General features: G+C 38.6%; 1 protein-coding gene across 5 annotated transcripts in view; it reads right to left on the reverse strand.

Moving 5' to 3' along the window:
* Positions 1-18,258, reverse strand: part of Cep192 (centrosomal protein 192) — an 87,205-nt gene that overhangs the window by 18,320 nt on the left and 50,627 nt on the right. For 3 of the 5 annotated variants that reach the window (XM_076912522.1, XM_076912521.1, XM_076912525.1), the window contains 8 exons: positions 17,546-17,722; positions 15,294-15,554; positions 14,792-14,904; positions 13,006-13,115; positions 5,961-6,105; positions 2,798-3,003; positions 2,228-2,351; positions 6-111 (listed from right to left, as the gene is read on the reverse strand). In XM_076912522.1, the coding sequence (XP_076768637.1) occupies positions 6-111; positions 2,228-2,351; positions 2,798-3,003; positions 5,961-6,105; positions 13,006-13,115; positions 14,792-14,904; positions 15,294-15,554; positions 17,546-17,722 (1,242 nt within the window). The remainder of the gene's footprint in view (positions 1-5; positions 112-2,227; positions 2,352-2,797; positions 3,004-5,960; positions 6,106-13,005; positions 13,116-14,791; positions 14,905-15,293; positions 15,555-17,545; positions 17,723-18,258) is intronic. The other 2 variants (XM_034517717.2, XM_076912523.1) reach the window with 1 other exon arrangement.

The following is an 18,258-nucleotide window of genomic DNA, read 5'->3' on the forward strand; positions in this document are numbered from 1 at the left end:
CATACCTTCTGTCCGTTATCACAGTGTATGTAGATCAAACCAGTCCATGGGAGCATTGACTCTCTTATAGACATGGAAAAATTAGGACTCACGAGAACTTGTATTTTACTCCTTTAAAAAAAATTAATAATGAACACTGAGAATATTCTTCACTTTTATAGTAGTAATGACAAAGGTTAGAAATACTGTTCTGCCAGTAACCAATAATTTCCTGTGGCTAGGGGAAAAAAAAAACAGAGAATGTGTTTTTTTCTCTCAATTTCTTGACACAGTTCTTCTGGCTTCAAGACCCAACATGACAAACGGAAAGCACATTGGCACAAGTCCACAGCCCTAGGGAAAACTCACCGGAATACAAACCATTGACAGAAACACTATCTCAGAATCAACACCGGACAAACTCATACTACATAAACCCTGCCCCAACTTTCAAGTAAACTGAAAGAAAATGGAGGAAAGGTGTGTGTGTGTGTGTGTGTGTGTGTGTGTGTGTGTGTGTGTGTGTTAATAATCCAGTTATTGATCTCTGTTCTCAATTTCTCTTTCCAGGACCATGTATGCTAATATAAGTTTAAATGGAAAGATCAGACTTATGTCTATGAAAAAAAATCACACATGTCAAAATAGCATGGCAAAATTATTTTCTATTGCTAATAGCCAATACATGGGGCTTTTGTAAGATAACTGTCTTACCACCCCCCTTTCTTTTTACTCATTGGTTGTCAAAGGCCTGCTGCACGTGATAAGCACTCAGTCCAACCTGAGTTGATTGCTTTACTCCATGGATACTCTGGGTAGCCTGTACTTACATTAGTTCAGAGCACTATCCAGCAAACTCTACAAATATGCACAGTTACAATTTTGCAAATGTACATGAACTCTGTGTTATTCGTCTACAATGCTATTCATTACAGATACTGAATATCTAGATATTCATACATAGATATCTCCTAATAATAATAATAATACATAGATATCTCCTATCCTTAGATAGGAGAGATCTATGCTGACCAGATAGAATCCCCTGAAAGCTGCAGAGCTGTGGTTTTCATCTTGTCCATAAGCAGGCTGTGTACAGAGAGCACCCGAGTAGGAATAGCTGCTCTTAGAAGACTCCATCTTGCTGGGCGGTGGTGGCACACGCCTTTAGTCCCAGTACTTGGGAGGCAGAGGCAGGCAGATTTCTGAGTTTGAGGCCAGCCTGGTCTACAGAGTGAGTTCCAGGACAGCCAGGACTACACAGAGAAACCCTGTCTCGAAAAACCAACCAAAAAAAAAAAAAGACTCCATCTTAGAACATTCTATGTAGAAAATTATAAGCTAGGTTGTGGCTTAGACATGTTACAAATCAGAAAGTTCTGACTGAAAAACTGTCTTCAGAAAAATAAAACAAAAACAAACAACAATAAATGAAACAAAACAAACAAACAAACTGGAATGCACCATGTCAAACCAAGGAGACAGAGGCAAAACAGATAGGCTTTATGAGAGACTGCCAACCCCTATCACATACCTGGCTTTACTCCCTCATTGTGAATTTGTTAGCAGAACAGTGTATCAGAAACACTTTGATATCTTCTATTCCAGGGTTCTGTTCCTCATCAATCATGTCTCTTTACCATGATAGGACACCCTACCTAGCTATGTGTATGACCTCTACTCTACTAAAAGGAGTGATTCTTAACTGTGTGTTATAAAAATCACATGTGTACCTTGTTGGCACAAAGCAAACTTCTACTGAATAACTTTACCTGCTTATTTGTACAGTGCTGGGAACAGAAACCAAGTCCTTGTACATGCTAGGCAAGAGCTCTATGACAGAGCTATAAATTAACCCAGAACAAAGTTATATGAGGTGAGTTGGTCCTTCAGTTGGGACAAGAAAAGGAATCAGTGGGAATGGAAACAGAAGGAAGTATGATCAAAATACATGTATGTTAACACATGTAAAATATTTTATATTCATTATATATAACTAATACATTATTTTGAAAGGCCTCTAAAAATCTGGGCATGGTAGTGCACATCTTTATTCCAAGCACTCTGAGGCAGATGCAGGGAGATCTCTGAGTTCAAGGCCAACCTCATCTACAGAGCAAATGCCATGGCAGCTAGGCCTACACTGATAAACCTTGTCCCCCCCCAAAAAACAACAATAAAATAAAATAAAAAAGTCTCCATGATGGCATTTGAATAAAACACAGAAGAAAAAGAAAAGCATACTTACTCTGGCATGATAAATCCGTGTTGTGGTGTGACTGTAAGACAATGTGCTGGCCAATACAGCTCAAATTTCAGTAAGGTAACCGAATTATTTATAATCTGGAAACATCCAGTTTTTGCCAAATCACCTATTGTATCAGATAAATAATATTAATTGCATTTAGCCATAATGAAAAACATACATGTTAGCAATAGTGAATACTGAGTAAATGCACTTGTATAGTAGTTTATTTTACTTTTCTCAACAGTGCAATTGTAGGAATTTCGAGTCTGTGTTAAAGTAGGTCTTTTTGATAACTCCTAGAAACTAGAAAGACACTAGCAACACTAAACCAGGCTAGAGGGACTATAAACTTGAAAATGCTCTCACCGGATTTCACTGTGGGAAACACACATGTACAATTTTTTCCTACTCTGACCCCACAGTGTCAATGCTAAGTCAGTAAGCAGCATGTAGTGCTCCTTGGGTGGAGTAATGACCATTTGTGGACCTCAGGTGGACGCCAGTCTAAAGTGAGCCACAGATACACAGATGCAGACCTCATTCCTAAACGCGCTTCTGAGAAGTTCTTACCAAAATACTCACAAGAAGAAGGAGCTACTAGAATCAAGTGTTCTGGATGGACAGCCCACCTTTCTTCAGAGGTTGGTGGGTCCTGAGCTGGGTGGGCAGTTTGTGAGAGAAAAGGAGGACCTTGAGGGCCTTTAACTGGTAAATCATCCAAAAAGACATTGCCATTTTGTTTTCCAGAAGTTCCAGATTCAGGGTTAGGAAAATTACTTAAAAACAGAAAATTAAGAGAAATACATTAAAAATATTAACAAATATAATTGTTTTACATTTCTATATCAATGCTTCATAAAATAAACTATGACAGGAGTAAAAGTGTTATAATATGTCATATTATTATTTCAGTAAATACAAAGTCTCCATGTTTTTTATATACTTAAAACTACTTTACAGGACTTAGGAGGTAGCTCTAAGACAGTGTGCTCATCACACATGACAATGCCCTGGGGTTTGACCCTAGCATTACAGGAGAAAAGACAGAGAATTAAAAAATAAAATCAAACAAACAAAAAATAGTGTAAGCGCCAGGCAGTGGTGGCGCACGCCTTTAATCCCAGCACTTGGGAGGCAGAGGCAGGCGGATTTCTGAGTTCGAGGCCAGCCTGGTCTACAGAGTGAGTTCCAGGACAGCCAGAGCTATACAGAGAAACCCTGTCTCGAAAAAACTAAAAAAAAAAAAAAAAAAAAAAAAAAAATAGTGTAAGCTACACTGTACATGTGTAACTTTAATCAAACTATTTGGTGATTTCCATCTTTTTTTTTCCTGCCTGATTTCTGTACCTTAAATCTCTTAAAAAGTTTTACTGAAAAATGGCCCAATAGAAAAACCAAATTCACTAAGCATGCACATGCCTTTAAACTCAACACTTTGGGGCAGAGACAGGTAAGTTCTCAGTGAAGGAGGCCCACATAGGCATACCTGGCCAGCAAGAACTACATAGTCAGATCTTGTCAAAGAAAGAAGGAAGAAAAAAAAGAAGAAAGAGAGAGGGAAGGACAGAAAGAAAGAAAAAAAAGAAAACTCAAATTACTTTTTAACATATCTATAGATGCACAATAAATAGTTTTACACAGTGACACCAAAATCCATCAAAACAGCAAAGTCTTCTGGAGAAATGCTACCACAACCTCAGAAGACACTATTCTCTAGTAAGTCTTGTAATCACAAAGGTACAAATCATAATTGAAGTTTTATTGTGCAGTATCAAAATTCTTCCTAACACATGGAACCCAGCTCTACTTCTAATCAACACCAAACAGAAAATCAGGGGGGGATGGGGGGGGAAGCTGCCATCCCTTCTTATTTGGAGATTGGGAGATTGAGTGAAACCTTAAGGCAAAAGAGGATAATGGGGTTGATTGAAGAAAAATATGTAATTATGGGAAGAATATACTATGTGTCAAGATAGGAATTGGAGGCACTGACATAAACTCCTGTTTGCTTTGTGTGACATATAGAAACGTGGATTTATGCATGAACTCATGCAGTTCTTAGCTCTTCCACTACAACAGCATGGGCACATGCAGTGCCATTCCTGGATTTGCAATGTCATTCTCTAAAAACAGGAACTGAGAAATGAGCATTGTAAAGCTGGGCAAGGGTATGTCAGATAAATCTTGAATATCTTGCAGTGTTACTGAGCTGAGTTAAAAAAAAAATACAAGGACTGATTAAAGATCTATCAAAAGAAATAATGAGCCAGAATGAGATGGGAGAAAAAGGTCACATTGACTCTACAAGCCACCCTGTTGTTATTAAGTAAAGTCTCTTTACAGTGGACAGTCAACTAATAAATATAGAGATGTAAAAAAAGAAGATAAAAAGAAATACCTTCGGCTACCTTGTAGGAATAACATGAATCAGGCAACAATTACCAACAGATGTAAAAAATGTGATAACAAAATGATTTACCTATCTGATGATTTGTTTAAAGATACTGATTTTGTAGTGGAGAACCAGACACACTATTTTAACCAAGTGATAGAAACATTGCTACTGCCTCCCAGGAGACAGAGGCAGGTGAGTCCCTGGGAGTCTGAGATCAGCCTGTTTAATACATGAGAAAACAAAAACAAAAAACCACCAGGACAGGTCTATGTCATACGCCACCAGTGAAGATACACAGAAATAAAATTAAACTGTGTCTTTTCTTGGAATGTGCAAGCTAAAAAGCCATTCATAGAAAATGACCAGCAGAGGACTGTGAACCATCTCTCTATTTTACTAGTCGTACTCAGGAAAACAGAGATGACTTGGGCAGATTTGGCAATCTCACAGCCAGCACATTAATGCCTTTGTCTACAGAATGCATGTAGTAGTGTGTTTAGTAGTAGCAACTGCATACAACTGTCTGTAATAGACAAACCTGGAATTCATGAGCCTGTGGGATATCTCTTTGAAAATTATCATATAAATTATTTAATAACCAAACTATGAAACAGAACTTTCATGCTTGAAATATCCCCCTTCTGCTACACACTGCTGGACACAGAGAACCTGTGTTAAACCGGACTAGTATCAACGTAAAAAGTATCTAGGAAGCACCACAGATAATCTCAAACTTGATCTCAATTTATCAGCAAAAATTAAGTATGAAATTCTTTGACTGAGGTTATGACTTGATAATCTAATCATATACTCTCATCTATGTGGTAAGGAAGGGCAGAGACTGCATTACTGAAAAGACAGGTTATCAAAATACAATATAGTCTCTGATTTAGACAAGAGACAAAGAGAGTCTTCTTTCACAGTTTAACTATGGAGAGCTTTATAGTAACACTTGAAGATGTATAAACAGAGCCTGTGTACTATGATATCTGTCTTGATGTTAAACGTTCTAACTCTGATAGTTAACTATGAGAGTAATTTTAGCACCTTAGGGTTCCCACTCCTGCAATTCACTGTAATGTAACTAAGATAAAGACTCTATAAATAAGAGATGGCAACACAGTGTGGTTAAAGTGCTAACAATTAGAATATCTGAGTTTTGGGTTTTTCAAAAGTAGTCTACACTATTTTCAAACTTTTCCAGGAGTTTTAAACGATTTCAAATTAAGCTAAAAAGGCGAAAACCTGAGAGAAAATAACATAGAGGGGCAAAGATTAACTGCAGGATGAATTAGTCATGGAATCCAGGGAAGGATTCTGTTTGTGTATTTGTTTTACCTTTTAGATTCAGCACTGGAGGAAGGCTGAAGAGATTCTCTGCTACAAACGGAGTCTCTGAATTCTCCAATTACTGACAGGGTAATTTTACGCATGCTTCCATAAAAGAGGTGAATGTCATTAGGCCGCTGAGGAAGATCACATGCTGCAAAAACATATGCTTTGAAACACATAAATCCTCACACAAGCATAGCATTTATAAATAGCCATATTATTTCCTTAGGTTGGGATAGGAAGTATCTCAATTATTAATACCACTGACTGGTATAAACCATCTACCATCAGAGATGACAAACTCTGAACCAAAATGTAAACTATGGTCTTTGCCACTCTGTGACCTTTGGCAACTTAATGAACTTCTCTGAGCTTTAGTTTTCCTTGGCTATCTGGATGGTAGTAATAATCTATCTCAGGGTTCTGGAAACATTTTTCAAGATATTATGGTGAGCAAGGCACCATTTTAGTTCTTCAGGTTAGCTACATTTCCAGAGGGACACTTTGAGTTAGATATTATGAGGTACATATTTAAAAGGAGGAATCTGAAGCACAAAAAGGTTAAGGGCAGTTTCATAGTTAAGCAAATCTAGAAACTAGTCACTAAATTTTTCTAGATTAATAAAATAAAAGTGTGCATATCATGAACATCTATAGATTAGGCTTCCTAAATGTGTATGTATGTATATGTATGTATCTATATATGTGGATGTGTGTTTCATTCAAATATATATATATATATATATATATATATATATATATGAATGAGATATTTATGTGTGTGTGTGTGTGTATATATATATATATATACCTTAAGAGTGTATTTCATTCAATCATTCTTTCAAAGGTATATTTTAAATGAAAATCATGGGCTGGAGGGATGGCTCAGCGGTTAAGAGCACTGACTGCTCTTCCAGAGGTCCTAAGTTCAATTCCCAGCAATCACATGGTAGCTCACAACCATCTGTAATGGGATCTAATATCCTCTTCTGGTGTGTCTAAAGGTAGCAACAATGTACTCACATACATGAAATAAATAAATAAACAAACAAATCTTTAAATGAAAATCATAAACTAACACAGTAAATTGTTTTGGTTTTCCTGAGTCAGGAGCTCAGTAGCCAAAACTGGTCTTGTACTTCTGACCCTCTGACTCTACTCCCAAATGCTTGCAATATATTCATTAATAACAATGCCACACAGTAAATTTGAATTTATAATAACTATGCTATGACTATAAATCATGAGAAGATGCTACTCATTACCCACTTAGTAAGAAACCAAGACAATGTACAGATCCATTACCACAACCAGGTGGAACTGTGTCTATGCGGACCACAGAACATCTCAATGTACACTGTATTCTGATGTCCAGAAAGCTGATCAAGGGGCTGGAAAGATGGCTCAGCCGTTAAGAGCACTGACTGCGGGAACACTGGTTCCTTCCGGTCTGGGCCAGAGCACTGAGCAGATCTTGGGTGGCAGCTCTGTCCCCAACATCCAAGAACCCAGAGGAAGCAGGGATCCCAGGTGCTTGAACTCAGGCAGTATCCTAGGTAAGCAGACAGCAGGGCCCGCCCTAAACAGGGAGTAACTGGGAACCAAAAGGACCCAGGAAGTCACTCCCAGCCTGGAACACTGGTTCCTTCCTGTCTGGGCCAGAGCACTGAGCAGATCTTGGGTGGCAGCTCTGCCCCCAACATCCAAGAACCCAGAGGAAGCAGGGATCCCAGGTGCTCGAACTCAGGCAGTATCCTGGGTAAGCAGACAGCAGGGCCCGCCCTAAACAGGGAGTAACTGGGAACCAAAAGGACCCAGGAAGTCACTCCCAGCCTGGAACACTGGTTCCTTCCTGTCTGGGCCAGAGCACTGAGCAGATCTTGGGTGGCAGCTCTGTCCCCAACCTCCAAGAACCCAGAGGAAGCAGGGATCCCAGGCGCTCTAACTTGGACAGTGTCTTAGAAACTAGTTCTCAGATCTGAGGCCTAGATCAGACCTCTGCCAGGTCTGCTGTTGTGTGGACCCCGGATTCCACCCGAGACATACTGGAAGGCCCACTCAATCCAGATCCACAGAGGAACAAATGAACTCAGAGCTTCAGACAACATATCCTGAGATATTCTAGAGGAGACACTGCACCCAGAACAGCAGACACCTAGCTGGACTACTACCTTGGAGGCACCATATCCTGAGGCATCCTAGAGGTACCACTGTAATCAGTGCAGCTAGAAAAGATCACAGAGACATCTGGACCCCTAGGAGATCAGACACAAGCTAGATAACTAGAAAGACAGGCTTCAGTCAGAGACAGCAAGTACAGGCAGCACTAGAGTTAACCAGATGGCAAAAGGCAAGAGCAAGAACTTGAGCAACAGAAACCAAAGTTACATGGCATCATCAGAACCCAGCTCCCCCATCAGAGCAAGCCCTGAACACCCCATCACACCAGAAAAGCAGGAATCAGATTTAAAATCACTTCTCATGATGATGATAGAGGGCTTTAAAAAAGACATAAATAACACTCTCAAAGAACTTAAGGAGAGCACTGGTAGACAGATAGAAACCCTTAAAGAGGAAACACAAAAATCCCTTAAGGAATTTCAAGAAAATGCAACCAAACGGGAAAAGGAATTAAACAGAACCATGCAGGATCTAAAAATGGAAGTAGAAACAATAAAGAAATCACAAAGGGACAATACCCTGGAGATAGAAAACCTAAAAAAAAAAGATCAGGAGTCATAGACACAAGTATCACCAACAGAATACAAGAGATGGAAGAGAGAATCTCATGTGCAGAAGATACCATGGAAAACATTGACACAACTGTCAAAGAAAATGCAAAATACAAAAAGCTACTAACCCAAAATATACAAGAAATCCAAGACACAATGAGAAGGCCAAACCTAAGGATAATAGGTATAGATGAAGGGGAAGACTCCCAACTAAAAGGACCAGTAAATATCCTCAACAAAATTATAGAGGAAAACTTCCCTAACCTAAAGAAAGAGATGTCCATAAATATACAAGAAGCTTACAGAACTCCAAATAGTTTAGACCAGAAAAGAAATACTTCCCGCCATATAATAGTCAAAACATCAAATGTACAAAACAAAGAAAAAATACTAAAAGCAGTAAGGGAAAAAGGCAAAGTAACATATAAAGGCAGACCTATAAGAATTACACCAAACTTCTCACCAGAGACCATAAAAGCCAGAAGATCCTGGACCGATATCATACAGACCCTAAGAGAACACAAATGCCAGCCCAGACTACTATACCCAGCAAAACTGTCAATCATTATTGATGGAGAAACCAAAATATTCCATGACAAATCCAAATTTACACAGTATCTCAACACAAATCCAGCACTTCAAAGAATAATTGGTGGAAAACTCCAACACAAGGAGGGAAACTGCAACCTAGAAAAAGCAAGAAAGTAATCTTCCAAAAAACCCAAAAGAAGATAGATACACAAACATATCTCCACAGATGTTAGCCCAAAAGCTTCGATTAGCGAAGACTCAACCCACAGACCACATGAAGCTCATGAAGAAGGAAGACCAAGAGGGGATGCCTCAGTTCTACTTAGAACGAGAAATAAAAATGCTCAAGGGAGCAAATAGGGAAACAAAACATGGAACAGAAACTGAAGGAGGGGCCATCAGGAGACCTTTCCACCTGGGTATTCACCCCATGTACAGCCACCTAATCTAAACACTGTTGTGGATGGCTGGAAGTGCATAATGTGAGGAACATGATATAGCTGTCTCCGTAGAGTTCAGCCAAAGACTAAAACACTCAGAGGACAATGTTCACAATTAACAACTGATATGATCAGGGGTTTCCCAATGGAGAACTTAGTGAGAGGACTGAAGGAGCAGAAAGGGTTATTGACCTCAGGTGGAAAGCAACAATACCAAACAACCAGAGGCCCCCAGGGTCTAAACCACCAGCCTGGGAACACATAGGGAGGGACCCAAGACTCCAGAGGTATATGTAGGGGAGGATGGCCCTGTCAGACATAGGTGGGAGAGGAGTTTCTTGGTCCCATTAAAAAAATGAATGAAAAATGAATGAATGAACACACAGTGGGGGGGGGGGGGGGAATGTGAGGGCGGGGAGGGGATAGTGAGGGGGTAGGTGTGGTCACTGCCTCATAGAAGCATGAGGAGGGGGATGGGATAGGTTTCTGGGTGGTGGGAGGAAGTAGGCTAAGGGGATAAAATCTGAAACGGAAATACTACAACCAATTTTAAGAAGCGGGGGGGGGGGGGGGGGGAGTCTTCAGAACCAACATCTTTAAAAAAAAATGTCAGCCCCCTGGGGGTGGGAATTTTTTTTTTCTTGATACTAAAACTTGTTCTGAGAATTGTATATTGCAGAATACACAGCCTTGGTGTATCTACTCATCAAGCATACTGAGCAGACCTGCCCAAACCTCTGATGTCCTGGAATTCCATCTGGATTCAGTGAAGACACAGCATCAGAGGCTTATCAACTTACTCTCCCCCCCTACCCCTCTTCTAAAATCTCAACGCCCTTAATCAGCTTGAAGAAGTTAAAGAAGAGTCAGCGCCCCTATTCCCTGAGCTTGGGGACTAATGTGGTTAATAATGGTCTGTCTTTCTAGGGACAAGTAGTGGTTTTGTTGGAACAGGGGGGATTAGCTAGGACTTACTGCATAGCCATAACCTACTGGTAGAAATCTGTATAATTATTATCAAGATGAAGTTATAAATTCTTAAATGGTACAAAATTTACTTTGATCTCAAATTTAAGGTTTTCATTCGTACGAGCCTCTTATTAATATAAAAATGAGATGAATATTGATACACTCATGGGCATTGTGCCTGTATAACACATTTAGGAATACAATGCCTAGACCCAGCCCTTTTTTAACTTTTTTAACTGATTTGGGATGGTTAACCTATGAGTTAAGGGGCTATAGCAAATTCATATTTTTGAGTTTATTGTTAGGGTGCTTTCCATATTTTACTTAGAAATAGCTGAGAGGAGTTAACAGAAAACAGTCCAGGTTACCTTACATGGATAGTTGGTTTTCAAAACATCAGAAGTCCATAGAACTGATGCTACAAATATTTATATATTAATGTTCATATTGATTAGAGACCTGTCTGCTCCTGACAGCTTCCTGTCGTGGATTCTAAGAAGAAATTGAGCATCCTTGGAGTTACTCCAGTTGTGTGGTAACAGCCACTAGGCAAGAATTGCCTCTCTCCATCTACAGACAAATTACTGTCCAGAAAAGGACACACATGCAGAATAGTTGACTGATTATATCTGCCTAGACAGAGTAATCAGTCCTTAATAATCCTGCATCACCAAGGTCTGTCAGATGATTCTGGGCCAGAAGGCTGAAGATTTGATGCTCCAACGTTCGGTAGTATAGGGGCTTTTCAGGTGTTCAGAGGTCTCTATAAATTGGCTAAGTTTTAGAAGCTATGCTTTGTGCTTCCCACAATTATAGTTAACTCAGTCATTCTGGATTTCTGACGGGGTTGAAAACTTATAGCTATTTACCGTAAGAGAAAAGATTTGAGTGGATGGTCGGCAGCTGACATTCATCCTAAAGCCGGGTTCAGAAGTAAATGTTTTAGTTAGGATAGATGACAGAGGTGCTGGTTAGTCAACAAAATGATGGACTGGGTATTAGGACTATCTTGTACCTCACTGGTACAAATTGGCATAATTATGCTCTAATTGTATTTTGAGAGAAAAGTTTCATTTTAACAGGAAGGGTGATGTGTAGGAGGAGTACTGAGAGGAAGAAAAGGAGTAAGAAGAGGAGGAGAAGAAGGATAGGAGAAGCTAGGTGATGAAAGAGAGAAAGAGGGGGGAGACAGGGAGGCAGATATTCATGTATCTCCACCAGTCAAAGATAGTTGTTATATCTAGGTCGGTCAGTGGGTTACACCTCTGATTGAACAATTCCAAACTTATAACGCTTATGATTAACATTATTTTAAAAAAATGTATAAATGCAAAAAGGAAAAGCGGGCATGGGATAGGGGTTTTCTAAGGGGGGGGGAATGGGGAAAGGGGATGGCATCTGAAGTGTAAATAAAATATCTAATAAAAAAAGAAAAAAAAAAAAAAAGCACTGACTGCTCTTCCAAAGGTCCTGAGTTCAATTCCCAGCAACCACATGGTGGCTCACAACCATCTGTAATAGGATCCGATCCCCTCTTCTGGTGTGTCTGAAAACAGCTACTCATATACATAAAATAAATAAGATCTTTAAAAAACAAACAACAAAAAAAAAAAAAACAAAACAAAACAGAAAGCTGGTCAAAGTCCCAACTCATACCACCTTAAATGAATGATCTTGAAAGTTATTTGAGTTCCCAGTGGATTTGCCAAAACCTCTCTTCTCACAACACATTTCTTCAATTTCTGGAGAAGGAGCTACCCTGAAGCATCATTCCTCATTCTGGTCCATCTTCTCCACTTTGTCTACATTTCTTATTCTTTAATTATTATTCAACAGTCAACTCATTCTCAGTGATGGCCCTTTCTCTGTGCCTCCCCATTTTATGGTATTAAAAAGTATGTATGTATTTCTACAAAGTTTCTATGTCTTACTTAGTACATTTATTTCGTGAGGACAAAAAAACACAATTAAACATCTGAATGTTTTTCTCAAGTGAGACTAAGCATCTAGGCTAGTGCTTTGCATGTCTATCTGGGATTTTTTGGACACCACTACATCTCTAAACACAATCATGAAACCTAAAATGACATGAACCTGAGTATAATGGCCCCATCCTTCTTCCATTTATGAGCCTGAAATCTAGACAGTTTACCAATATCTAAAATATTTATAAAGCAAAGCTCTTCCATCTGATTTTCAAAACAACTCTTACAGATAAGAAACAAGAAGGAAACTGAAAATCACTGATATGGTTTGTTCAAAGTCAGACAGCTCAGAGGCAGATGGATACCATATCCAAAGTAAACTCCTTCCGGTTCTCACCCCCATGCCTAGATAATACCACAAATGACCACAATATCAAGGTGTTACAGTTCTTACCTTCATCTGTGAGTAGCTCGTCCTGAAATGCCTCAGCAAAGTCCATGTGCTGTAGCACACTATGTTCTGGAAGGATCTGCTGTATGATTCCTGGTTTATGCAACAGAGCTCTGCCAGAAAAGATTCTTATTCACTTTATATATAAAGTGACCCAAACCAGATTTTAATTAAATTATTTGGCGAGCCCCACTAACAGCATGATACATTCATACATAGATCATATATCTTAAATCATAAAATAAGTACTTGTTAGAGCCAAGCCTGCTTTAGATGTTCAGCTTAAATGGTAGTGGAATCACTAATTTTAGTTCAATAGTAGTATCAAGGTAGGGGCCCTTTAACGTAAGAGCAGAAAGGGAACTGGACTCCCTTTCTTATCCAATCTTATCTTCTCATTATTTGTGACAATTTGGTAACTTGCCTCAGTGAGGAGAAAAGAACAATAAATGATAAGCTGTTTATGAAAATATTTAAGTAACCACGTTACTATAAAAATAGGCAACTTCCAAAGGATCTTTACAGTGAGAAATAAACTATAATGTCTCTGTAATTCTCAGATGTTCACAACTAAACGAAATTTTAGTACATAAGTTTATGGTAAATAGAAGTTATAAAACAATACACTAGGGTTTTTTTGTTCATTTGTTTTTTCTTTTTATGTTTTAGTATAGAGAAGGGGAAACAGGAAATATGACTATGTCCTTTCTCCAAATTATTCTAAAATAATTAAGAAGCCAGGTTTAACTGTGCTTGGTGGTACACACCTGTAATCCCAACACTCAAGGAGGCAGAGGCAGGTGAATCTCTATGAATTCAAAGCCAGCCTGGTCTACACAGGACAGACAGGGCTATGTAGAGAGACTCTGTCTCAAAAAAAAAAAAAAAAAAAAAAAAAAAAAAAAAAAAAGCAGCTAGTGTCAAAGGATCACAGAGTAACCATCACTCTCACCATGAGTTCCATCTATCTTGTACTTAAGTTCTCTAGCCCAAAAACCTCCATTTTGCAACAAAAAGCACCCAGAACTTAACACATAATAATGCACCAATATTTTAATCACACTTGACCTAGAAAAATATTCCAAACTTTCCAGCTTTGTATATTAAATCACATGAATATTAGATGTATCAAATTTTATAAAGTATCTATAAGGTAAACCATCTACACACTTCTTTCTTTCTCTCTCTCTCTCTCTCTCTCTCTCTCTCTCTCTCTCTCTCTCTCTCTGTTTTTGTTTTTTGTTTTTTGTTTTTCGAGGCAGGGTTTCTTTGTGTAGCCCTGGCTGTCCTGGAACTCACTCTTGTAGACCAGGCTGTCCTGGTCTCAGAAATCTGCCTGCCTCTGCCTCCCAAGTACTGGGATTAAAGGCGTGCGCCACCACTACCCGGCTACACATTTCTAAAATATAATGATCTTTTCTAGTAATTTACAGCCTTCCTAGAAATATTCTAAATTAACCATGTAGGTTTATATAATATAATCTAGGGCAGGAAAAGCATGATGTAGTATGCTTTAAGTATGTAGGAGCAGTGTGAAGGGTGGTCCTAGTAGATAAGGGTAAAAAGCACCCGTATGTCAAGAATGTAGGAAACATATAAGGAAACACTTATGTTTCCTCCAAGTATCTCTAACTCACTTATGCCAACTTATGAGCCAAACAAATTTTACAATGTTTTTCTCCATCTATCATTTGACTAATAAACAGTGAGGTGTGTTCTAAAGTTTCCAAGTCATCAACTGTCCAGATTTCACCGGTCAGCTCCCAACATTGTCTAAGGTAAATTCTACCTTCGATACAGCTGTCTGGAGATCTCATCACCACCAAACAAGTAGATGGTTAACAGTTCTGTGGCGGGTTTATTGTCACTCTTTCTGCTTGGATTGTATATTAAAGTAATATCCTGATACAACAAAAAGAAAAGCAGCAGTATGAATATCCAGTATTTTTCCTTAGTAAGTTATCTCACTCTGAATAAACAGACCTACAATACTAAGGAGACCACTTAGTATATACTCAGAAGGCAGAGACTGCCCAGTCTCTGAGGACAAGGCTAGCCTGGTCAACAGTTCCAGGATAGCCATGGCTACACAGAGAAACTCCATCTTGAAAAAAAAAAAAGAAAAGAAAAGAAAAAAAGAAAATACATACAGCAGCTCTTCCAGAAAGACTAGGTAAGTTTTCTATCCCACACTCCCTCCCAAAATGATTTTAACACTTGGCCATAAAATACTAACTAATATTAATAAAAATATAACTTTATTCTTTATTTTTTATTTTTTGTATACTTACTTCTTTTGTTCTTTCCTTAAGTACAAATTTATCTGGAAAAATCCTCAATACTTTAGGGTCCAGCAAAACTTTTCTTTGAGAATCCTTAAAACATACTGCTCTAACAAAGGCTGCTCTGGAGCCAGTGTTGCGAATAGAAAAAATAACTTTACTTTCTTTGCCAGGAATTAAGCCATTCATTGTTACCAAGTAACTGTCAGATAATTTCTTAACATCTTCTAAAATAAGATTACTTGTTCCTCCATATCCAGACAAAGGTATCTAAGAAATAAAAAATACACATATCCAAAATTATATTTATATAAGAAAGCAGAAAATTTAATTACAGTCAAAAGAAAACATAGATTTAATACAATTAAAGTTTTTAGCATTTGTATCCTTGAGCTAGCAATTGTCCAACTTCTAGTCCACCACTAATGTGTATGTGTATGTAGATGTAGATGTGTATGTGTATGTAGATGTAGTTATATACATTTGTAAAGCAAATAAAAACAGCACTTCCAAACTCCATTAATTTTCTGACTACATAAAGAACATCATTTCCTGTTGCATAACTCAAGCTTAACCAAAGAACAATAACATGCTTCACTTAACAAATGAATTCAAGCATATCTATACTAGTAATATTGTAATTTATTTTGAAATGCCTAAAAACATAAATGTACTTACTGGTAAGTGGTCAGCTGTGTGGTAAAATTATAGAACATAAGTGGTATTTTTGCAACTTCTCTGTAATTCAGAAACTTTTCATAATAGAGTACTTTAGGAGAAATGTGATTATTTCCTTTCTCCAAATTATTCTACAATAATTAAGAAGCCAGGTTTAACTGTACACGCCTGTAATCGCAGCACTCAGAGAGTGCAGAGACAGGAGAATCTATGAGTTCAAAGCCAGCCTGGTCTATACATGACAGTCAGGGCTATGGTATCATCTCACAGTGTTTTACCAGAGCTACTGTCAAAGAGAAGCCTGCAAACAGGACTAAACTGAGGACTAGTACTCAAAACATCTCACTGTGTTGCCCTTATTTTCTTCCCTCAATGACTTATCCTTTTTATCTGTAGTTGTTCTGAATATATTTACGCAAATGGTTAAATCAAGTTTTGAAAATTTGTCAGACTGAAGAAAAAAAATCTGTTTCAGTGCTCAGTGGTTAAGAGCACTGGTTCCTCTTCCAGGGGACCCAGGTTCAATTCCCAGCTCCAACACGGCAGCTCCCAGCTGCCTGTAACTCCAGTTTCAGGGGATCCAACAGCTTCATACAAGCAAAACTCCAATGCAGATTTTTAAAAAAATTAAAAATCATTAAAACAAATTGTCTTTGTAGGCCCAGTATCTGGAACACAATCTAGAAAATTACATCAAGGGATATTTGCCAAAGTCTGAATGTTGGTGTCTCACAAAATTCACCTGTTGAAATAATCCCCAGCATGGCAGCATTAAGAAGTAGAACTTTCAGGAAGTGATGAAGTCCTGACAGCCCTGCTTGCCAAAGTGGAATTAGTGTGCTGATAAGAGGGGAGGGGAGTGTCTCACCCTTGCACCAGGAAAAGACTTGGAAAAAAGAAGTGCCATCTCTAAAGCAGACTGCAGCTCCTTGCTAGACAGTCAATTTGCTGGCACACTGAGCTTGGACACCCAGCTTGAGAACTATAAGGAATAAATGTTTAAGAATTATCAGGTGTGGGGCTGGAAAGATGCCTCAGCAGTTAAGAGCACTGGCTGCTCTTCCAGAGGATCAAGGTTCAATTCCCAGCACCACATGGAGGCTCACAATAGTCTGTAACTCTAGTTCCAAGAGATGCCTCACCTCTTCTGGAGTCCATGGGCAAAACACACACACACACACACACACACACACACACACACACACACACACACGGTTCAGAGACATGCAGGCAAAACATTCCTACACATAAAATAATAAAATAATTATCTAGCTTGTGGTATTTGTTGTTTGTAATGGACCAAAGGGGATAAGACAATATTTTGCTGAGTTGAATAGCTCTACCTGGATATTGTTAGGTATGTTTCAAATTTCTCAAGCAGAAATGAAACTTTAAAAGCACTGGGACTGCCTTTGATATGAACCTCACAATGGTTTCTCTGAGTGACTTGATAATTATTCTATAATTTGTTTTTAAGTCTGTAACTTAGAAAAATCAGAATACATGATTTACCAATATTAAAGCAATGGTTATAACTTTACATGAACTTCATGGAAGAAAAAAGAGCAGTAAACTTCTCTTACCATAAACTTCACGCCTGGCTGTGATCGGTTTCCAAGTTGTTTGATTTCTAATTTAGCCAACATGCAAGATAATCGAGTAGGTGCAAATAACACAGAGACTACAAAGTCCTCTCCTGGGCAGATTCTGACCTCACAATTACTGGTCAATCGCTCTTCTGAGCCAAAAGTGTTCTGAATCTACAATTGAAAAACAACCACTGTATAAACGCAAACACTAGCACACATGAAACACACATAAATACAAGCTCTTACAGTTAGTCCTGGAGTGTGAAAGATGGCTGGCGACTAGGAGCACTGCTCTTGCAGAGGACCCAGGGTTAGTTCCCAGTGCCTACATAGCACTCACAAGCCTCTGTAACTCTAGTCCCAGAGAATCTGACACCTTCTTCTGAACTCTATGGGTACCAGGTACACACATATTGCATAAACATACATGCAGGCAAAACACTCATACACATAAAACAAAATTTAAAAATCTTTAAAACCTATAAACAACAACAACAAAAATCAGTTGGTCTGAATAGAGAGCCTAGTCACAGAGAGCTTACCTAGCATGGATAAGACCCTGGGTTCCAGCCCCAGGACTGCAAACAACAGATACAAAAAAACACTTGGTCTCGACTCAGTGTAGGGCACATACCTATAATCAGCATTTGGGAGGCAGAGGCAGGTAGATTGCTGTAAGTTCAAGGCCAGTCTGGTCTACATATTGA

This window comes from Arvicanthis niloticus, chromosome 14 (genome assembly GCF_011762505.2).
Source record: "Arvicanthis niloticus isolate mArvNil1 chromosome 14, mArvNil1.pat.X, whole genome shotgun sequence".
Taxonomy (NCBI): domain Eukaryota; kingdom Metazoa; phylum Chordata; class Mammalia; order Rodentia; family Muridae; genus Arvicanthis; species Arvicanthis niloticus.